The sequence below is a fragment of the Mauremys reevesii genome, linkage group 18, assembly GCF_016161935.1.
Source record: "Mauremys reevesii isolate NIE-2019 linkage group 18, ASM1616193v1, whole genome shotgun sequence".
In the NCBI taxonomy this organism is placed as follows: Eukaryota; Metazoa; Chordata; order Testudines; family Geoemydidae; genus Mauremys; species Mauremys reevesii.
The window spans coordinates 17,631,966-17,653,155 of NC_052640.1; the positions used below are offsets into that span (position 1 = coordinate 17,631,966).

Consider the following 21,190-nt stretch of genomic DNA (forward strand, 5'->3'; position numbering starts at 1 on the left):
ATCTGTAGTAACTTCACATTGTTGACTCATCTTCAACTTGTGATCCACTATAATCCCCAGATCCATTTCAGTAGTACTACCCCTTAGCCAATTATTCTGCATTTTGGAGCTGTGCATTTGATTTCTCCATTCTGTGTGAAGTACTTTGCACTTATCTTTATTGAATTTCATCTTGTTGAATTCAAACTGATTCTTTAATTTGTCAAAGTTGTTTTGAATTCTAATCCTGTCCTCCAAAGTGCTTGCAACCCTTTCCAGCTTGATGTCATCCACAAATTTTATAAGTATACTTTCCACTCCATTATCCAAGTCATCAGTGAAAATGTTGAATAGTACCAGACCCAGGACTGACTACTGCAGGATCCCAATAGATACATCCCCCATTCTAATAACAATGATTTGCTAACTACTGTTTGAGTACAGTCATTCAACCAGTTGTGGTCTAGATGAAAAATTACTATAAGGTGAGTGCACATTTCCCTAGTGTGTCTCATTCTCAAAAATACATTAGCTGAGGTTTGCTCTTATTTCTAAATCTGAACAATAGCTCTATTATCAATTCATCTGGTTTCTTCTAGTGATCTTTCAAAGTGATGTGCGAGTACAAAAACTAAATAAATAAAATGAAAACATTGAAGTTCAAATGCAATTGCTCCTTCAGACTATTTAAAGAAATTTGTTTAATGAACAGAATTCTATAAATAGTAACTTTCTGTAACAGTTCTCAGAACAATCTTACCACTTAAGAAGTAGTAGCAGTATCCCTACCAAAATGCAAATTCTTAAAAGAAAAACAAAAACACCACACATCTAGAGTGAAAAATAACTAACTCTCTCCTTACCCCAACATACACAATATTTACATTTTCCAGTGGTATGTCTTTAACTGTAGATACAGCACACATTGAAACCCATTACAAACATTAGAAGCAATTTTCACGTGAACTGCAATTTTTTTCTGGAAGATTGGATTGTTGATTCCATCACCTCTACATGATGCCATGTTTGAGAAATATTTTCCCCATTCTAGATCTATTCCATCTTGTCATTTAGTAACGTTCATTCACTAAACAGCAGAGACTAGTTTCCAAAATTTTAATTATAACTGCAGAAGGAACATAAAATATAAATTTGCATTATATTTGGGATTGATCAGAGAGATGCTTTACTTCAAATCTGTCACTTCCTTTTGGATTGGGTAGAGGGGAAGAAAGTAATAAGCAAAGGGAATTACAGTGAAAACTAGTAGAAACACAAAGCTTTTTCCACCAATTAAATTAGAAAATTCAAACAGTACTTTGCCAAACAAATTTCAATATGTGATCCAGGAAATTGCAGTTGCCCACAGAAGTGTTGCATTCCTAGAATATCCTAATGCCCTTCTGTTGTACAGAGAGTCAGTTAAACAGACAAGACAGTATTTACAAGAGACCCAGGATTGGCAACTCCTACTCCTGGATTAACAGATTGGTTAAAGGACTTTAACCATTCATAGCTCATCGTGTTTTGCAGGGTCCATGCTGGGTTTAATGAAAACGCCTTCCATTGCCATCCAGTAGTTGTGATGATTAGGAGAATTCATGCCATGAACTTCCCGTTGGCCTCTGATTGGGTGGCCATATTGTTCTCCCGTTATTGAAAGGAACACGTCAGTTCCTATGTGCTTGAAACGCACTGCATCCTCCCGCTCCCAGTGTGTCCCGCTGCACTGTACTGTCCATATATCCAAGTCATCTCCTTCACCGTCATCACCAAAGGCACTTACTTCCTGAATTAGAAATAAGGGAACACCAATGATACTTAAGACACCAATCACTCAGCCAGCAGGGGGATTGTAAAGACAAGGGTAGGTGAGAAACAAAAAGTTATGTTGTATTGCTTCTGTACCAATGGATCTAACCCGGATGGGATAACTTGCACCCTCTATAGTCCAGAGGTAAAATGCCAAAAATAAAAGGTATTATGAACAAAAGTAAAACAAGGGAAACAGGACAATCCTTTCAAGAAAAAAAAACACACCACCTTGAAAACGAACGAACAAAATACTCCTCAGATACAGGGCTCACCTTCCTTCCTCTCAGCAAGATAGTATGGCATCAATCAGGTATTTAAGTCAATATTAAGAAACATTTCCTCTCAGTCATTTATTTTATTATTATTTATATTGCAGTAACGCCTAGAGATCCCATTGTGTGAGGCACTGTACAAACACACAGTAAAAAGACAGACCCTTCTCAAAGAACTTAGAATCTAAGTAGACAAGACAAATGGTAGGAGACCATGTGACTTGCCAAGGTCACACAGTAGGTCTGTGACCAAGACAGAAATAGAACCCAGGTCTCATGTATCCCAATCTAGTATCCTATCCACTGTACCATGCGGCCTCTCAGGAAAGACTCCAGTGAATACTTAAGGAAGCCCACAACAGCTAAATAAGAAATTTATTTTAAGACATATTTTCAAATTTTGCAGAAATACTTGCTTAATGATGAGGGAGGGAGCCGGGAGGACTAAGAAGGGGAACACTGATCTTCAGAGAAATACAAAGATGAAGTGTGTAAGTGTGAAAGCAAAGGGTTCTTTTGATGGGGTGGGCAGAGAGCAAAATGAGGACACAGAGAGACTTAGGATATGTCTACACAGCAGCGGGGATGATTTCCCAGCATGATTAGACAGACACGTGGTCTCTCTACTCGAGCTAGTGCACTAAAATTAGCAGCGTGGCTAAAGAGCGGCGTAGGTGGTGGCTTGGGCTAGCTGCCTGAATACAATTCTGCCTGACCCCTGGGTACGTACTCGGGGGTAAGCCACTGCAGCCACATTGCTATTTTTAACATGCTAGCTGGAGCTGAAGTAGTGTGTGTCAGTGGGACGGGACGCACCCTTCCAGCTACTGTGTCACCCCAAGTGACTTGCCCAAGCTCACACACAAAGTCTGAGGCAGAATAGTTCTCACGAGTCCCTAGCTAGCATCCAAACCCCTGGACCTTCTTTACTCTCATGCTGGTCTCTAGCTTCGCAAAAACTTTTACTTTACCAAGCGACTGCTCCAAAGTAGGATGAAGACTATTTTAGACACTTTTTCCACACACAAGAGAAATAAAGCACAAGGTTTGAAGGCACAACTCACCATCTTACCTGATTATTGGACAGCGGTGATGGGAAGTGATGTGTGTGTAAGTTTTTTCCTGTGTTAACATGGGTAAGCCGTATTGCTTGCCCACACTTCACTGGTGTTCCTCGTTGGCAAGTGTCGTCATTTTTCCCTCGAATCCGCCAGTAACTGTTAGCGTCATCTGAAGCTTCAACTCCAGTCACCGACTGCTGCCCACTTCCTGTTTCAAAATAATTTAAATGGTAGTTGACCTAACCCACCGTTCACCAGTTCAGGGAAATCAAAAATACTTGATTCACGCTAATAATTGGAGGGGAACAGCAAAGGAGGGTTGCAAGACTAATTTCCCTTCTCACCCTATTTTTACACCACTCCTGTCACTAGTACAGCTTCTAGATCGACATCCTCACCTGTGATGCAAACCCAGAAAAAAATATATACTGAACAGTTGAGAAGCAGAAGAGTCACTAACATACAAATATTACCAGGGGATGCCATGATTTTCCCATGCCAGGATTTTCATAGGTGTTGTGCCCTCAATTCCCCTACTGACTTCAATGGGAGTTGCAGGTACTCTGCACCTTAGAACTGTGGTTCTCAAATGAGGGGTCCGAGGCCCCCAAGGGGACCGCGAGCAGGTTTCAGGGGGGCTGCCAAGCATGGCCAGCATTAGACTTGCTTGGGCCCAGGGCAGAAAGCTGAAACCCCACCGCATGGGGTTAAAGCCTGGGCCCTGAGCCCCCCCCACCTGGTGGTGAAGCCAAAGCCTGAGCAATATAGGGTTGGTTTGGGGGGGGGGCGGGAATGCAGCATGAGGCCCCAGGTAATTTTTATAGCATGTTGAGGGGTCCTCAGAAAGAAAAAGGTTGAGCCCCCTCCCTGCCTTAGGATATCAGGTTCTGAAGATGTGAAACAGAAGATTGATTTAAAAATGCTTAATTTAATGAGCAAAGTGTCTGTTGCCAATGGCTCCAGCCCCCTTTTGGATACCCCCTCACTGCTCTGAGCGGCTCAGTCCCGGATATTTGCCTACTCCTGCTAAGGAAGGAGAAACGCTCAGTAGGTGCGCTGCATGTGAGAGCTTGGCTGGGGGTGTGCCCGCCATATCAAAGGATGTGGGATAGTAGCAGGACACTTCTGCATTCCCCCCCCCGGCTTTGTGCCAGCGGCATCTGTCCATGGGAGCTGCCCTTCCTTTCACCCTCTGCCTTCGCCCCGTCCGAGCCCATTTAGCAGCACCTGCCTATCAGCCGCTTCAGGAGCCAGCCACCCTCCCCGCATCTCCTGCCCCGCCACGAAAGCCTCGGTCCCGCCCCCTCCCTGACGGCCCGGCCCGGGCGCTCCCCTCTCACCCAGGGCAGCCGACCTCAGAGCCGGGGGTCGCACCCCGTCACCGGGCGGAGCTCCGGCCTTAGCCCACGCCCACCCCGGCTACCTGCCCGGCATCCCCGAGTCCCCACCGCCTCCGAGTTCTCCCGCGCTCCTCACCCTCCGCCCCCTTCCTCAGCCCGGCCCGCCCGCCGGCCGCGGCCTCCCCCGCCTCCGGCCCCGAGCCTCACCCGAGCCGTACTTGACCTCATGCGAGTGCAGCCGCACGTTGTGGCGGGTGTTGAGCAGCTTCAGCACCGACCCGCAGGTAACAGCGCCCGGCCCGGGCTCCCCGCCGCGGCCCGGCTCGCACAGCAGCGCCAGGAGCAGCAGGAGGCAGCAGCAGCTGCGGCGCCGCATCTCTCCTCAGCCCGGCGGCGCCCAGCGGCTCCACGCACCCAACCAACCAACCCGCCCGCTTCCGCAACCGACCGGCGCCCCGCTTCCGCATCCCGGCCAATCATACGACGCCAGCACCGCAGCCTGCCAATCCCCGCCCGCCTCTTTTCCAACAGCGCCTCCGCATTGGGCCGCCACCTGCTGACCTCACAGAGCGTACACGAAGGAGGAGCCCATTGGCCTAGGGAAGATGCCAAAATAACCAATCAGAAGAGGCAGCGTGGCATCTCTCGGGGAACGGACCCAGAGGGAAACTAAAAGTTGGAGTCCAAGGGAATTAGTCAGTGGGGCCTGCATGGGGGCAGGTGGGAGCTGACAGGTGGGTTGGACCTTGGATACGTGGGGCTGCCTCATGGCCAGTTACTCCCGTTGCACTGGAACATCAGCATACTACCATGAGTAGAGTTGATCTGACATTTTTTATCCACTGAAAATTCCTGCCTTTCAAAAATAAACAACCCCTCCCCTCAAAAATGGAAATTTTCAGTTTTCAGACAAAAAACCCAACACAAAACGAAAAAGATTTTTTTGAGGACAGCAAGCACCTTCTGCTAAAATACTTGTTTAGTTGAAACCCCAATTTTCAGTTGCAAAAATGTAAATGGAAAGTTTTTGACCAGCCCTAATGATAAGGCGAAAACGGGACCCTCAAATGACCTGTCAATGAGACTGGGCTATTAAATAACTTGGCATCCTGGAAATAACAGTTTCAAGAAGTTCAGCGAGCCTCTCTGCCGCATAGCTCTTGTCGTTCACAATGCCACATTTAACAGGGCTGAAAAGAAAAGTCAAAATATTGTAACGGATTGGTTAGTATGTGTGTGTACCACTGCCCCTGTACTGGATAAAATCAGCTTCTCAACCATGTGGCACAGCCAACATATTGCTAACAGCTAATAATGACTTCCATTCAGCTCAAGTGATTGTGTGCCTGTGCTTTTGGAGCAGAAATGTCACTTTTTTATCCCAAGTGCTACTATGAAGTTATTGTAGCATAAAGCAATTATTAAATTATAAAAACTATAACAGAAAAGTACTCCATATAGAAAGTAACTGGGACAATGAATGGATCCTTTTTCACTCCTAGTGCAGTTCTGCAGACTGAAGCAAATTTTCTTTCCTTACATGGTTCTGGAAAGACGAGGAATGTGTTTCTCATCACTTTATCTACAGGAGCAGCTGGGGCAAGAGGTGACACTGAGGGAACTATTATGTGGGCTGTCTTAGGTATGCATCTGATAGTGGATACAGGGCCTGTACAACATACCATGTTCACTGCTGGAAGCATGGTGTGAGGATGCCAAGCTACCAATTTAATGCTCCTATGAAGGCAACATAATTTTCTTGGGACAGAGCAAAAAGTCTCCAACCCTCCAAGCCACAAGGAGGTAAACAGGAATGGAATTGTATGTGTGCAACAGCTCAGAAGTGGGGCTCTGCTCTAAGTGATCCTGACCTGGATAGTTTGGGCAGTACATCACCACTTTGGGCTAATGAGAGCATCATGAGATACTCAGCTGACTCAATTTTCTACCAGTGCTGAATGTGTCAAGCCCTTTGCTCCCCACATGATGCAACTCATTCATTCCTTCACTCAAAGGTTTGTTATTTGACTTGTTGATATTAACCTATGACATATGTAGAGAAGTGTCTCTGACTTTTGGTTCATGCGTGTTCAAATTGCCTGTATTAAATTAAGCTTCAGTCCTAAATCTCCCTCAACCACAACTGTACCCCTGCTCCCCACACCATATCCATTTCTGTTAATCAGAAAATCATTTTCTATTGCTTGATGTTTGTGGCTGACCCAAAAGAATGCAAATGAATATGGTGCATTGTTTGGCACTTGAAACCTTATTTATGTTTCTTCTAAGAGGCTTTCCTCTTCTTCTAAGACAACAGCTCACTTTTGTTACTGTTTTTTAAACAGGGAAAAACAGATGTCTGTGGTTGCCGTTTTAGCCATGGAAAATCAATCGTATGGGGCTTTAGCTGGCACCTGTTTATCTTTCTGGGAGGTCACTATCTCCCAGTGCATTTAGTACTGTTTATATGGTGCTCCCTACAATGTTTCAGTTGTACTTTAGAAACATAATTGGGTTAGAAAGGTTGCCAACAAAGAACCCCATTAGTGCCAAACAACTATGGCAATTAACAGCCACATTATTGCTATAGGAGCTGTTGTTGTTTTTAGTAGGCTGCTGTGAGCTGCAGGTAAACTCTCCCCTGAAATTATATGATGGGGGTGGGATTGAGATATATGCTTCTTGGAGGGGAACATTATAATTTCTATTTTTTTTTATGCACATGAAACAAAAAACTCAGTGAAACTGAACCAGTATAACAGACCAGACCAGCAAACAGCTAGAATGCCTTAGGCCCTTAGTCACTTAACCTTACAGTCCTGAGGCTGTAGTCTTGATTTTCAGAGATACTAAGCACTCACAACTTTCTTTCCACTGCACTTGTGGCTAGTGAGCACCCATGAAAATCAGGCCGTAATTGACTTTGCAGTAGGAATCAGTCATGGATTAGAAGTGCAGGGACCCATAAGATACCGGGGCGTATCTTGCGAGGAGTATTCTGGCACAAAGCACTGTATTTTACAAGAGGATTTCCCTTTCTATTATATTGGTCTTTGTGAAACAAGCTTTGAGCTTTCTGTTTAGTATGCATGACAAAAGCACTAATTGACAATGAGGCTAACATGGCAGGCAGCTCTCATGTTTGATCTATACACCAAATTGTACCGATTTAGCTGGACTCATGACACTTCATATACAAGTGCTTGGGTATGAAGAATGTAATAGGACTCTTGGCTTCTAGTCCTCAGATTGCTGCTAAATCTGAGGCAAGACATTCAGAGCCTCATCCAAAGCCTGTTGAGGTCAGTGGGTGTAAATTAAGAGTCATTCCACTGAAATCAGTGAAATTACAGTGGGGAGAAGGAAATTACCCCCCTAACTGTTCTATGGCTCACTACATCTATTTTCCTTTGTCGCCTTCTTTTCCCCCACATTGATAAACTGGTTGTAATGATGCTTCTCCAGATTGAGTACCGTAATTTTATTATCTCACTTCATTTATCATAATGGGGCCCTGATCTCAGCTATGGCTCTAAGCACTGCAGTACCACAAATAATAAATAATAGTAATAATCATAATAGGAGTCAATCACCCAAGGAGAGCTAGATGTAGTTAGAAGAAAGGGTAGATTGCAAAGAATTTTTGGAAATGTATAGCTCCCTGCCCCCTAACAGATATGTCATTTGTGGAGTGGGGGCCGATAATAGGTATTCAGGTGTGTTAACAATACATGTAAATAAATAGAAGAAATTTGACAATAAAATACAAATATATTTGTTTTATTTTAAACTGGTAGGGTTTCAGATTTTGGGGAGAACAGTTGATGATTTTCGGCTGCTGTCCCCTGTGATGCTAGTCCTTTGAGAAAATGAGGATTGCCTTAGAGATTCTACAGAATTCTGGCCTTCAGTGTCTGGTAAAATAGTCAATGATTTTCTATTGTTCCCCTCCATGATACTAGTCCTTCGAGAAGATGAGGTTTGCCATAGAGGTTCTACAGAATTCTGGCCTTCAGTGTCCAGTAAAACAGTTGACGATTTTCGGCTGCTCTCCCTGGTGATGCTAGTCCTTCTAGAAGATGAGGCTTCCCAAAGAGGTTCTACAGAATCCTGGGCTTCCGTGTCTGGTAAAACTGTTGGTGATTTTCTGTTGCTCTCACTGGTGATGCTAGCCCTTCGAGAAGACAAGGATTGCCTAGAAGATTCTATAGAATTCTGTCCCTCAGTGTCCAGTAAAACAGCAGATAACTTTCTCTGGCTATCAATGGGAATGATAGACTTTCTAGAAAATGACATTTGTCTTAAGGCTTCAACAGAATCCAGACCTTGCAAATCCTCTCCACTTTGTGGTATATCATCAGGGAATTTTAGAGGAACTATTTCAGTTATTTCTGGCAGAGAAGAGATGTTTTGTTCAGTGGGTTTCTCAATTAATTTTACCTTGCCAGTGATCATTTTTGGTTTAGAATGAGCGGTTTTTTTGTCACCACTCTTTGAACTAAGCTTTTGGGGTTTAGTGGGTCTTTTTGCATTTACCTGCTGATATACTTCAGCCCAATCAATCTGTGATGATAACCTTATGCCGCTGCCTTTTAATTTTTTAAAGCCAAACATTATCTCAAGGAGTACCTTTGTTACAGGAACTGAAATAAACCCAAGTTTCTCTGACAATGACTTTTCGTAGTTATACTTGTACAATACATGTTTGGCTGCATTTTCAACAAGAAAGTCAACAATCTCCTCTTGTCTTCTGTAAAGCTTGCCTTTCAAGTGTCCACCTGATAGATCTGTTTTTAAAATCTGTCCGTAAAACTGATGTCTTGAAAGAAAACGACCAGTAGACTATCCATAATTTCAGTAAGCAAAACAGGAAAAAAGGTTAGTCATTACAAAGTCTATTTAATAGCAACATTTTAAATGTAAAATTTAGTAAGTTAACAGTGTTTTAAACCTATGGGGCCCAACTCTGCAGCCACTCACTAGTATATCTCCATGGATTTCCATGGAGCTAGTCTTGATTTATACCAATTTGAGAGCAGAATCAAGCCCTTTGGGCCAAGTTCTGCTCTCTGTTAGGTGTAAATTGAAATGAATAGTTAGTCTGGATTTCCACCAGCCTAACTGCAAATAGCATTTGTTCTATCAGCTGTGTATATTTTGCAGCAGATCCAATGTGAAGGGAATCATCCAAATTTTGGTTTTGATTGCTGTATGTATTTGATTTCCTTTTTGCTATTTGAAGGTGGGGGAATGCAACATATTGGGCCAGATTTTTAAAGGTATTTAGGCCCCTAAAGATGCAGATGGGCACCTGGTGGGATTTGCACAAGTGAGACACCTACCTCCCACTGATTTCAATGGGAGTGAGGACACCTTTAAAAATCTGGCTCATTTGTGATCTGCATGAGTGTGATATGCTACATACCTTCTTAGGACACTTTCCTTTACATATTTACATTAGAAAATTACTAAGAATTTGTTTTCAGACGTTGTCATTTCATCTGCTGCTGTGAAGTAGTTTTGCTGCGATGAGCCTGTCATTTGGATTCAAGATGAAACCATCACTCCTACCATTTAGTCAAAGTGTTCATATGTTTGGTCCCATTATTTTACTCTTTGTCAGGGATTCCCCTCCTTCTCCCTTCCCCCTCCCAATCCCTTTTGACTTTACAAACCCTTTTATATTTTCTAATTCTTGTAAGAATGTGGCATAAAAGCCATTTGTGGTAGGGACAGACAAACTTATTTGACCTATTTTCAAAAATCATGGACTCCAAGTTCGTCTCTGACTCAAATGTTAATGGGTTTGCATTGTATGTAGGAGAGACTATGAGGAAGAGGAGGGGGAATGGAGTAAAATCAACTGTAAATGAACATTAATTAACTTAAAATATAGAAAGGTTTGGACATTTTGACTTAAGGGTGGTGTATGAATATTAATTCTAATTAATAGCTAAATCTTGGTCCAGTTGGACTTTAAAAACACTGATGTTTGAAGTGCTTACCACATGTACATTTCTCCTTTTTGTGCACATACATTTTAGCCTTAATAGGCTTAATGTAAGTATTTATGGATTCACAGTAAAATAAGTTTTGAATTTGGCTGGTGGAGATCTGCCTGGGGCAAATTAGAAGACCATTATTCATCAGAAAAGGCCAATTTGTCAAAACTGAAACTTATAATAATAATAAAGATAACTTTCCATGGGAACATATCAGTTTCAACAAAACTTTTGCTGGGAAAGATTTTGCAAATCCAGGATGGAATTTCTGGTCAAAACCAAAGAGAGAGAGACCAACCTCATGATAACCTGGTGGCAAGGGCACTCACTTGAAATGTAGGAGACCCAAGTTCAGGTCCCTGCTCTACTGCATATTTGATTTATACCATGCTGAACAATTGCACCTGACGATATTGAGAAATACCTGGTCTGGCTGATTCAGATCAGGGACTTGAACCTAGGTTGTGCACATCACAGGTGAATGCCCTGTTCACAGGCTGTTGGCTAATCTGAGTGGAGGCAGAGGTTTCTCACTTTGTTGTTGTGGGACAGTTTTATGTGAGTGTTTGAAAGTTCTCAGTTTTGTCCTGATGTGGAATATGAAAATTTTTGAAATCCCGAAAAATGTCACGAGATATGAATAGCATTTCTTGGCTAGCTCTAATGAGGTTAGACTTATGTTAGTGGTTCCAGCTGGAGTGCAGGAGAGCTCTGGTGCTGTGTGGGTGCACAGCCTCTGGATTCTCTCTGGATTGTCTTTCCTACATGTCTCCTCCTCCTGTCCTCACAATTCTTTCCTCTTGGTTAAGGGATTCCACAGCTCTTCTCCATGGGGTTGTGCTGTGATTCAAACAGGTTTCCTCATCCCACCAGTATCCAGGTTCCAGCCTCATTCCATTAAACCTCCCTTGGTCTCATTCATTTCTTCCCTTTGGTGTAGGCCCCCATAGTCCTTCTCAGTCTCCCTTCTGTTTCTAGGTCACATCCCAGGGAACCTGAACTCTGACTTGTTGTTCCCCTGTAATTCTCCTCTCCAAGTGGCCTGCCCTCTGTCTCCTCATGGGAGCCAAATAACATCAAGGTTTTATCACGTTAAGGTGATAGCTACCTGATTAACACCTGGTCCTATTCCCCAGCTAGTCTACCGCTCCCTTGAAAACCTTTTTCCTTAAAGGGGTCATGTGATGGAATAAAGGGTGCCTGGCCTTAGCTCCCCCCCCCCACTTTTTAGAGGGGACAGACCACCCTGTTACAGTGTATCACTTCCAACAAGACCACCTACCACAGTTTGGGAATCCCTGATACAGGGTAAAACTCCAGTTGACTTTAGTGGGACTAAGATTTAGCCTTAAATGCATATTTAGGTCCTGATCCTGCAAGATACTCCACCCAGGTGGACCCTGCACCTATGCAGAGTCCCACTGAAGTCACTGGGACACTGAAAAGACTCAGGAGTCTACCCACATGCATTTCCTTGCAGAATCAGGGCCCTAGTTTAACATTTTCATAGTGGAAAATCAGCCATTTAATATTAAACCCAACGTGACAGTAAAAGCCACCACAATCATCACCAAAGGCCAACTCCTCCCTTCATTTACACTGTGCAGCTTCCTGCCCTTCTCCTGGACCAGGTTCTGATCTCATTTACCAAAGTCCCTGATCCAGAGTGGGAATTAGGAACTGAGTCTCCCACATCCCAAGTGAGTGCTCTGAGCATTGGGATATAAGGTTAAAGGGGTGGAGGCACCACTAACACCATTTCCTCAATTTTGTGAATGGCTCCAAAGTCCACTCGTAAATCCAGCCCTTTGTTTCCAAATTTCCCTTGCCTTTATTTAAAACAAAAAAGCCTGAAATCTAAATGAAATGTTTAGTTTGGGGCTGAGTTTTGTTCAATTCAGAATTAAAACTTTTCTGACTTTTTGATTCACTGAAAATTCCAACAAGTTTTGGTTTCGGGTTGACACCAAATAATTTATTTTTAAAATTTTTCAGAACTGCCAGCAACCCAAAAAATCAGTTGTTCACACAACTCTGCTCCTGCATGGCTGAAGTATGAGGACTGCATAGTGAGCTCTGTGAGCTCTCCTAAATTGAACACAGTCCTATAATGACTGAATCTGAGTTTCGAGTCCCCGCTGTTCAAGTGGGCATGAAATTAGGCAAAATGATTCATCCCTGATTCTTAAATAGACCTCATACACTATGAAGTAGGTATAAACAGCACCAAGCACTATGGAATGATAAGAATACTCAAGTATTCTACAGATATATGATTATAAATCATTTTGGTTGAGCTAAAAAAAGCAAAGTTACCTGGGAAAATGAACGTTCCTCTTCTGCCATTGCCGGTTTCTTTGGCTTAGGTTTAGGAAGTGGGGGTGGCACATATTTCGGTTTGGGAGGAGGTTTCTCAACTGGTGGACGAGGCTTGGATTTAGGGAGTGGGGGCGGTACATATTTTGCTTTGGGTGGAGGTGCCTCTTCTACTGCCCTAGGCTTGGATTTAGGGAGTGGGGGTGGCACATATTTTGGTTTTGATGGAGGTTTCTCAAGTGGTGATTTTGACTTGGATTTATGAAGTGACTGTGGTCCATGTTTTGATTTTTGTGTAGATTCTTTTAATGTCTTCTCTCTTGTCTGTGACTTGGATTCATTTCCCTCCTCTGTCTTTTCCTCCTCTGTCTTTCCCTCCTCTACATTTTCTGAAGCTGTTTGAGTCGACTCATCTATATTTCCAGGTGAAGAACCACATGGCTGGGAATCACCAGTAATGCCAGAGTCATCGGCCATGTTAAATAAAGGGGATCCGTCTTTCTTTGTTGTATTCAATAATTCTAGAATGGCCTGATTTACAATATCTTGAAGAGCAGAGACTAATTTATTTTCTTCTAAGAAATCCAGGGGTTCAAATGGCTGCTGACCAGGATAACAGAGAGCAGTATCGGATGGAGTGGGTCGTTTCTGGACATTTGTGATTTCTTTTTCAATGTATTTAGTATCAAAAGATGAGTCTTTCTCAAACTGAGACTTATCTTTCTTCTTAATCTTAGAGAAAAAATCTGATGTAGCTCGTTGTTCATGGAAGCCAACAGAAGACTTTGCCAATTGTGCCCAAATGTGAAAGTGTTCTTGACGGAAATAATAATCAGCTGATTTTTCTGTAACACTCTGTAACAGAACAAAAAGAAGGTGAAGATCTGAAAAGAGTAAATAATGTAATGGATAAAAGCAAAAGGAAGCATTAGGACATTTTAGCAAAGGAAGGAAAAGAGTTAAGGTTTCAATAGACAAATCCCATTTCAGATTTGAGAGATGGGTCCTTGAATCTGAACCCCTGTGAAATTCAGGGAAGACTGGAGTTTAATCCTTGTATCTGAACCTGTCCTTTTCAAATATTGGTTCTGGGATGGATCCAAAACCAGAAAGACCTATTTTCTGTTTGAATGCAACACAACTCTTATGAGAATATTCCCATGAACTGGCTGCATGTAGGGTGGAATTGTTCTTCTGAGAACAGCTGCTGTCATGAGACTTCCAGCACTTAGGTTTAAAATTGCAAGATAGCAGTACAATAAAATCCAAGCCTGAACTGCAGCTTTCATTCAGCCTCATGCTCTGTTACCAACTTTTGCAATTTTATCACAAATCATGCGATATTTGGTATTATGCTTGAAGCCCCAGCTCCTGGAGTCATGTGAATACAGGAGAAATTGAGATTTCATATTTTTAAATAAGTAATTTTGTAGCATCATGGTTGTAGAGAAAAGACTGAAAATGTGACCCACATACACCCTAAAGAAACCAGAAGGCAAATAAAAAGAATCCCAAATTAATTATATGTGATTTTTAGGTACATGATTCATGGTTTCTGAACCATTGGGCTAGCAATGCTGCCCATACCTGAACCTTTAGAGTAAATCAGATCCAGACCCAAACTCCACTTTCTTGGCCCAATTCCAATTTATGTCCTCATTTTACAGTTTATAGCACCAGTTAGCTTCATTGGGACTACTCGAAGTGCATACTGTGGTGAAGGGAAAAGCAGTGGAACACTCATCCCGGGGAACTCTGCAGTTCCATAACAGGTGTGAGCAAAGGAAGGGCCCCCAAGCCAGCTCAGGAGATGAGCAGCAGCCCACATCTGTAGTGCAGACCACAGTCCCTTCCATGACTGTGCAGCCCAGGCCAGGACTAGGGAGCCTTCTGTGGTGACATGAGGCAGTACACACTGTGCTTAGTGAGGCTGGAAGCTGGAAAGCAAAGTGGGTAAGGTTGCCCAATGTTTTCTATTATAAGACCCTGTTTTCAGTGGTTTATAATTTTGCCAAACTTTCACCATTCAGGCTGAAATTTTCCATGGTTGGTGTCTGCCTCAGGATGAATTATTTTTAGAAAATTTCGACAAAAAAGATTCAGCCATTTCTCAGAATGAGATTAGGAAAAAATATGCTGTTTTGCCCCTATTAGAAAATTAATACAGCTGTTTCATTGACAAGTTCTAGCATCTTCATGTTTTGGAGAAGAAACTTGAAGTTTGGCCAGGGAAGGGGGACCTTGGTGTCAGGGACATGCCTTTTGCTGTCCCCGTGAAAATACACCCAAATTTGGCCAAGTTATGAGTCTCTGAAAATCCCAGTTTGCATAAGTAAAGCAGAGACTTGTTAAGAGTCTAGCAGCTAAATTCTGCAAACAGTCCATTTGCACAGGGATGCAGGAGGTGAGCAGGACTCTCCTGGCAATTGCTCCTCGTGGGAGCCAGGGGCTGCTGTAATGCTGGGCATAGGAACTGAGAGCAGGGAGACTCTCTCTCTCTTGTGGTCTCAGTGGTCCCCCTGCTGTCACCCAGACAGCAAGGAGAAGGAGGAGGAAATAGCCTGCCTGGAATACAGAGGGATGAGGAGTCAGGCCTGGGGTAGTGAGGGGGGAGACTGTGTTGAGGAGCTGAGGGAGAGTGGACAGGGACTGAGACATGACACTGTGCATGGAGGAGGAAGACGAGCATGAAGAGTCAAGGATGGGGGGGGGGGGACAAGAAGCAGCTGCAGGGACTAGGGTCAAAAGTGGTCAGGTTTTGGTGGGACAGGGGCCGATGGGTCTGTAATGACTAGAATACACTCCCCTCAACACCTGGAACAACCCAGAATTCATCCACTCCAAACAGCTCCACCCCTTCAGCAACTACTGTAAAATATTTCTAAAGTTTCTATCACAATTCTGTACCTTCATTTGTTAGAGATCTAGTCTGCAATGATTTTTGGTGGTTCCTTGGCTAATGGCACAAACCAGGTTTCCCTGTATCTTCAATGCACAACTTTGGTGCAGAGAATTCATGGCTCTTTTAATAGCTGGATTCTTTTACATTGTGTTTAATTTCAGAGATGGCTATGCTATTCTTAACTCACCATATTGTGCCTACATAATGCAATGCCCGTCAAACAGGGGGACACATACTCCCTGAATTTCTTTATGGTAGACTAATGTGAAGCCCAAAGGAGAAAGTTCAGGATGAAAGTTCAGCTGGAACTTGGAATTGCCTTGCTTTTATGGCAAGTAGTCACAACTGCATGTGTACACAAAAACATGTGTGCATTTGTACCATCATTTGTATGTGCAGTTAGTGCAGTTGCATGTGTGTTCACGGCACTGGTGCATGCAAAAGGCAAAGTAGATACACAGACAGTTATAAATGCATATGGATTAGGTATGTGATAGATTATGGGTCAAATCCAGTGCTGTGCTGCATGAGTAACCTAGCTTGGGGGTGGGGGAACAGGGCATAAGAAACCTCTTACCTCCTACCTCTACAAAGCAGCTAGCATGCCGTAGAGCACTAGGGTGGAGGAGTTTGTCTGCACAGGCAAGCACACCACAGGCCTCATGGGACATGATCTGGTGACTAGATGGCATGGCCAAGTCCCAAGCTGGTGAGCATACATGCTCTTTGGCATGTGCTACCCCAGCTGTGTATGAAAAGGAGGAAAAGTATATGCTTGGAAGCTGCCTGCCCTGAGCCATTTCATCACCCTCTTGCAGAATGACTCTTGCACTGAGTAAACAGTGGGCACAGATCCTTCTCTCTTCCCCTGCCAGTGAGGCACCTACTGGTAAGGGCAGAATTTTGCTGCTTGTGTATGTCTACGATACTATAAAAGTCGTGTCAAATAAAAATTGGGAGTACTTTCTTTCCTACTTTAATCTTACGGAAAAGAGTCCTAGTGCCCAGAGAATTAGAAGAGAGGAGTAGAAATACCTTTGTGTGGACTATCCCAGCCACTTCTTCCATCCTCTTCCTTGTTTCTTTCTTTGGGGCTTGAGCTACAAACTTATCCAGCATGCACTGATTCTGGAGTTTGGTATCACTGCCCATCTTATCCCCGGCCTTGCTTTTGAAACATTCTTTCCAGTCTTCCTCTGAGCTGGATGTGGAGGAATAATGACTTGAGCTGAAACACTGCTTTCGACAGGAGATGGTCAAAGACTCACTTTCTGGACTAGAACTGACATCCTCTTTGAAATCAAGTAAACCCTCTTCATCCTCCATTATTACTTCCCTTATTTTCCGGATTGCCTCTTCCATGGTTTGCTGGAGGCTGTCCAATGCATCCATGTCGACCAAGAAGTCCACAAAATTGGAGAAATCCTGTGCAGCCCCATGGACATTAGAGATGGGATCACCCTGCTTCCCTTTTTTCTCCACTTTATTGTCAGTCTCAAATGTGCTAAAAGCCGTAACATCTGGTGATACGGCTGGATTGTGGCATCCACAGGGAGAAGCTGGTCTCAGCAGGGCTTTCCAGTCATATGTTTTTCTCACTTGGGAGACAGTTGGCTTGTTTGACGATTTGTCTCTCTGTAACTAAGCAAAGCAGGGAGTGTCATTAATGAGGAGACTGGGAAGATCTGAAGCCCCGTTGCTTGAGACTGTGAAAAACTAGATTGGCTTTTGCAGTCTTAACTGTAGAGTCACTATTGTAACTCCATAGTAAAGCACGAGAAATTACACTAATTTTGGAATAATCCTGCATGTGGAGGAGGAAGGAGTAGATTATTTAGTAAATCTTTGATTAATAAGAGAATAATCATTTAAGAATACTTTGCACTTTTCTGGTGCTTTCCATCCATGATCTCTAGATTTTACAAGCATGAGTGAATGTAACCTCACAATAGCCCATGAGAGAGGAATGTTTTATCACCCCAATTTTACAAATGAGGAAACTGAGGCACAGAACGGTTAAGTGACTTAGCTCACACAGTGAGTCAGTAGCAGAGCTGGGACCAGAGAACCCAAATCGCCTGTCTCTGTGCTTGACACTTTCGTTTGCTAGCTCTAACTGTTGTGATTCTAATATTTGCAAGGAAAGAAGGTTAAACATTATTTCTGGTGAACAACTTGGAATGTGACCCTGGAATTGGTTGCAGGTGTGGAAAGGCCAAGTGTCGAAACTGATGCATTAATGGGGATTGTTGCAAGTTTATATAAGTCCAAAAGAGGAAACCATCTCACTCAACTGAGGAAGCATTAATATAGACATTGTGATGAGCTGTAATAACCAGCCTGTTTATTACAAAAGCTACTTATCGTCTCTCTCCTCCCACACTGCCCCCCTGCCCAAAACATATGTTTTACCTACAGCAAGCAGAACAGAAATATCATGGGCAAAATATAGGCCCGATTCTCCTCCCCTTACACCTTTTTCACACCACTGCAACTTCACGGGCGTTACAGTTGATCTACACCAATCTCAGTGAGTGGAGAACCAGGCCCAAAGGGCAAGTCAGGCTGTCTCTAGTGTGTGCAGGGTGGCAGGGAGAGGGGGCAAGGAGCATGTATGTGATACTGGTGTGTATAGGGAGTGAAGATGAGGTCCACTGGGAGGTACTAAGGTATGTCTGGATGGTGTGTGAGAGGGCAGGGGCATCTGCTGTGTGTGTCTGAGGATAAGGTGTGCCAGTGTGGGCAGTGCAAGTGGCAGTGGGGTTTGAGGTGGGTGAGGGGGTAAACTGGCAGGGAAGGATGACTTGCACATGTGGAGCAGTGAGGATGTTGTGTATGTGAGTGTGTTGGCTGGATGGGTAAGTGGGGGGCAGGTGAGGTGTATGAGGAGCAAGGGGTGTGTATGAAGGATACTTGGGAGTATTAGCGCAGTGAGGGGACAAAGATAAAATCTGTGGGGTGGGAATGGATGTATAAGGTAGATGGGAGGGACCAGAAATCTTTCCCGTGGGATTGGAAATAAAAGGTTATTGGGGTGACTCCAGGTAGGAAAATGTTGCAGGCCCAGAGTCACTGCTGTCTGCAGTGTGATTAGTTTAAATAATGAAATCTCGATCCCAGTGTGCCCCCACAACACCCATTGTGTAGACCCATGGCAGGATGTGTCCCTAGAAATGCAAGCTAAGGGGATGTTTTCTCTTTCTCTGTTTCTCACCTGGGCTCCTTGAAGATCTTCATCATCTGCCAAATAGCCTGAGTAGTAGCGGCCCACCATGGTGCTGAAAGGACAGCGACTCTCCCTCCTCTCCTGCCTGCAGCTCCCTCTTCTTCCTCTTCCTGCTGCAGCTGCACAAGGCTCTGGAAAGAGTTTCCCACACAGAAGGGCTCTCGAGGGATAAGAGATGCACACCACTGGTGAAATCCTGACCCTATTTAAGTCAGTGGCAGTTTTGCTTTTGTCTGCAGTGGGGCCAGGATTTCACACCATCTGTCAAATAACCCCCGCCATCTCCCTCTGCACACTCATCCCAGCCAAAAGCCTTAGAAGTACCTCAGGAGAAAGTCTAAAAGAAAATCCAAGCACATTTCTAGATCAGATGAATTTGTCACCAGGGCAATAAAACAGTGAGAGAATAATTGAAGCCATTCTGGATTTACCTCAGTGTACCCCAGAATTTAGCCCCTTATAGCATATTTAAAACATCAAAATGCCATCAAATATTTAATTGCTAGAGGTCATTTCTTACCAGCAGATAAGAACATAAGAATGGTCATACTGGAGCAGACCAAAGAAAGGTCCATCTAGCCCAGTGTCCTGTCTTCTGACAGTGGCCATTGCCACATGCTTCCGAGGGAATGAACAGAACAGATAATCATCAAGTGATCCATCCCTTGTCACCCATTCCCAGGTTCTGGCAAACAGATTTACTCCTTCCAGCTGTGTTTAATACTTACAGCTACTTTCGTAAAGTCTGAACTATCCGGGCAATTAGAGAGTGTGGTATCCAGGACTTTGGTTTCTTATGATTTCTTTCAGTGCCATAAGATTTAAATATAGAAAGTGCCTAATTCTGAAGTCAGCAGAGTTTCAGTGGATGAGACCTTGCAACCATGAGGGAGAAACCTGACTTGAAAGGTTCAGATGGAAGTCAGAGAGTTAAGCACATCACAACCCCACCCTCTCTTCCAAGCAGTCTTCCCCAGTGATTGTTATGCAGGAGATTCTGTTTGTTTGTGCAAAAGATTCCATGCATTTGCATAGTGGTTTCTGTGCATTTGCATAGAGGATTCCATTCATTTACATAGCATGACCTGGATGGTGAAAAAGCAGTTCCAAGCTCTCATTTCACTGATCCTAACAATCATCCCTCTTTAATATTCTCCAGAAATCATAAAGAATGCTCTGCATAAAATGAAAGGATGCATAGTTGTGCATTAAAAGTTTGTAAATATGTCCAAAGATAAATGATATAGGGCCTGATCCTTGGGGGCCCCCACCATGTGAGACTAGGAAGTTAACCTGAGGAAAGTGAATGGCTCAGGGTAATATGGAGCCTTTCACCTCTCAGATGCTGTTTCAAATTAGGTTTGATTTGTTAGGGACCAAAAGTCATTACCAGATAATGACCTACATGAGGACTTGAAGACATATTTGCTATGGAGGCCTATGTGAAAGGACTTCATGGTTGCATTCATAGGCGCCGACTCCGTGGGTGCTCCGGGTGCTCCGGGGCAGGGGTGGAGTCAGGGCGGGGCCAGGAGCAAGGTGGGGGGTCACGCACCCACCGGCGCCGGGAAAAGTTGGTCCCTATGGTTGCAATCCAGTTCCTTGCAGACAACTGCCTTTATCACAAAACAGAGTGTGACAACTGGCCTGCTTTTGAGCAGTCCCACCAAGAGCAAGGATTGGGTGGGCGTAGGAAATGAATTGGTGGCCTCTAGTTACCATGCCACAATTCAACCATGAGCTGTTCCAGATTGTGATTTCCCTCTGATGTGACAATTCTAGAGAAAGGAGGAGAGAGCTAGAAACAGGGAAGAGGGGGAAGAGAAATGGAGAAGGGGAGGAATAGGGGGGAACTGCCTCTGATGTCACAATCCTATCACAAGATAGGATATTCCCAGCATGGAAGCAGAGGGAGAGGGAAGAGAAAAGGTGTGGAAAGGAAGGGGCCAGGTAAAGGCTGAAAATAAGATCATGATGGGACATGGCAGGGGGATCAGAAGACAGGAGAGAAGGAAGAAGTCAGGGCTGTGACCTACCCCTGATGTAAGTACCCCGCAGCCAAAGAAAGTGAAACAGTGAGAAATGGAGGAACGGGCAGGGGAAAGAAGAAAGCTGTTTAAGGTGCAGCTTGCCTCTAGTGTTGCATTATCACCACTTCTGAGTGATCTGTGGAAAGGCTTAAGGAGAGTGCTGGATTAGGGCCTCAGTGCAAGAGCAGCAGAGGGAGGAAAGCTGAGGAAAGGCAGAGAAGAAAGGAGTGGTTGTGGGCTACTTCTC

At 43.9% G+C, this 21,190-nt stretch overlaps 3 protein-coding genes across 6 annotated transcripts in view; 1 reads left to right on the forward strand and 2 right to left on the reverse strand.

The window, feature by feature from the left end:
• Positions 1–660: 660 nt before the first annotated feature.
• SDF2L1 (stromal cell derived factor 2 like 1) lies at positions 661–4,927 on the reverse strand. Its single transcript, XM_039504777.1, has 3 exons — positions 4,675–4,927; positions 3,139–3,335; positions 661–1,768 (listed from the first exon to the last, which is right to left on the reverse strand). The coding sequence occupies exons 1-3, from the start codon at positions 4,841–4,843 to the stop codon at positions 1,490–1,492; spliced, it is 645 nt and encodes a 214-aa protein (XP_039360711.1). The 5' UTR covers positions 4,844–4,927; the 3' UTR covers positions 661–1,489.
• Positions 4,928–4,983: 56 nt separating this feature from the next.
• The window catches only part of YDJC (YdjC chitooligosaccharide deacetylase homolog), a 61,027-nt gene continuing 44,820 nt past the window's right edge, over positions 4,984–21,190 (forward strand). Inside the window, exon 1 of one of the 2 annotated variants that reach the window (XM_039504774.1) lies at positions 4,984–6,482. The gene's annotated coding sequence lies outside the window, so the exon portion shown is untranslated. Of the gene's footprint in view, positions 6,483–9,071; positions 9,346–21,190 lie in introns of those variants that run through there. The other variant, XM_039504775.1, reaches the window with a different exon arrangement.
• CCDC116 (coiled-coil domain containing 116) lies at positions 8,175–19,890 on the reverse strand. 3 transcript variants are annotated; one of them, XM_039504771.1, is made up of 5 exons: positions 19,642–19,890; positions 18,902–19,073; positions 16,723–17,322; positions 12,786–13,640; positions 8,175–9,309 (listed from the first exon to the last, which is right to left on the reverse strand). In XM_039504771.1, the coding sequence occupies exons 2-5, from the start codon at positions 18,959–18,961 to the stop codon at positions 8,269–8,271; spliced, it is 2,556 nt and encodes an 851-aa protein (XP_039360705.1). In that variant the 5' UTR covers positions 18,962–19,073; positions 19,642–19,890; the 3' UTR covers positions 8,175–8,268. The 3 variants fall into 3 exon arrangements, with proteins under 3 accessions (XP_039360705.1, XP_039360704.1, XP_039360703.1); XM_039504770.1 differs by having other exon boundaries at positions 8,177–9,309; positions 16,723–17,328; positions 18,902–19,044; XM_039504769.1 differs by having other exon boundaries at positions 8,178–9,309; positions 16,723–17,328.

Excerpts from the sequence above, each read along its gene's own strand:
- SDF2L1 (XM_039504777.1), bottom strand. The coding sequence starts at position 4,843 with ATGCGGCGCCGCAGCTGCTGCTGCCTCCTGCTGCTCCTGGCGCTGCTG. Across the intron at positions 3,336-4,674 it reads TGAGGTCAAGTACGGCTCGG|GAAGTGGGCAGCAGTCGGTG; the intron begins GTGAGGCTCGGG and ends ATTTTGAAACAG. Across the intron at positions 1,769-3,138 it reads CACCGCTGTCCAATAATCAG|GAAGTAAGTGCCTTTGGTGA; the intron begins GTAAGATGGTGA and ends TTTCTAATTCAG.
- CCDC116 (XM_039504770.1), bottom strand. The coding sequence starts at position 18,961 with ATGGTGGGCCGCTACTACTCAGGCTATTTGGCAGATGATGAAGATCTT. Across the intron at positions 17,329-18,901 it reads AAGATCTTCAAGGAGCCCAG|TTACAGAGAGACAAATCGTC; the intron begins GTGAGAAACAGA and ends TGCTTTGCTTAG. Across the intron at positions 9,310-12,785 it reads AGGAACGTTCATTTTCCCAG|TCTACTGGTCGTTTTCTTTC; the intron begins GTAACTTTGCTT and ends AATTATGGATAG.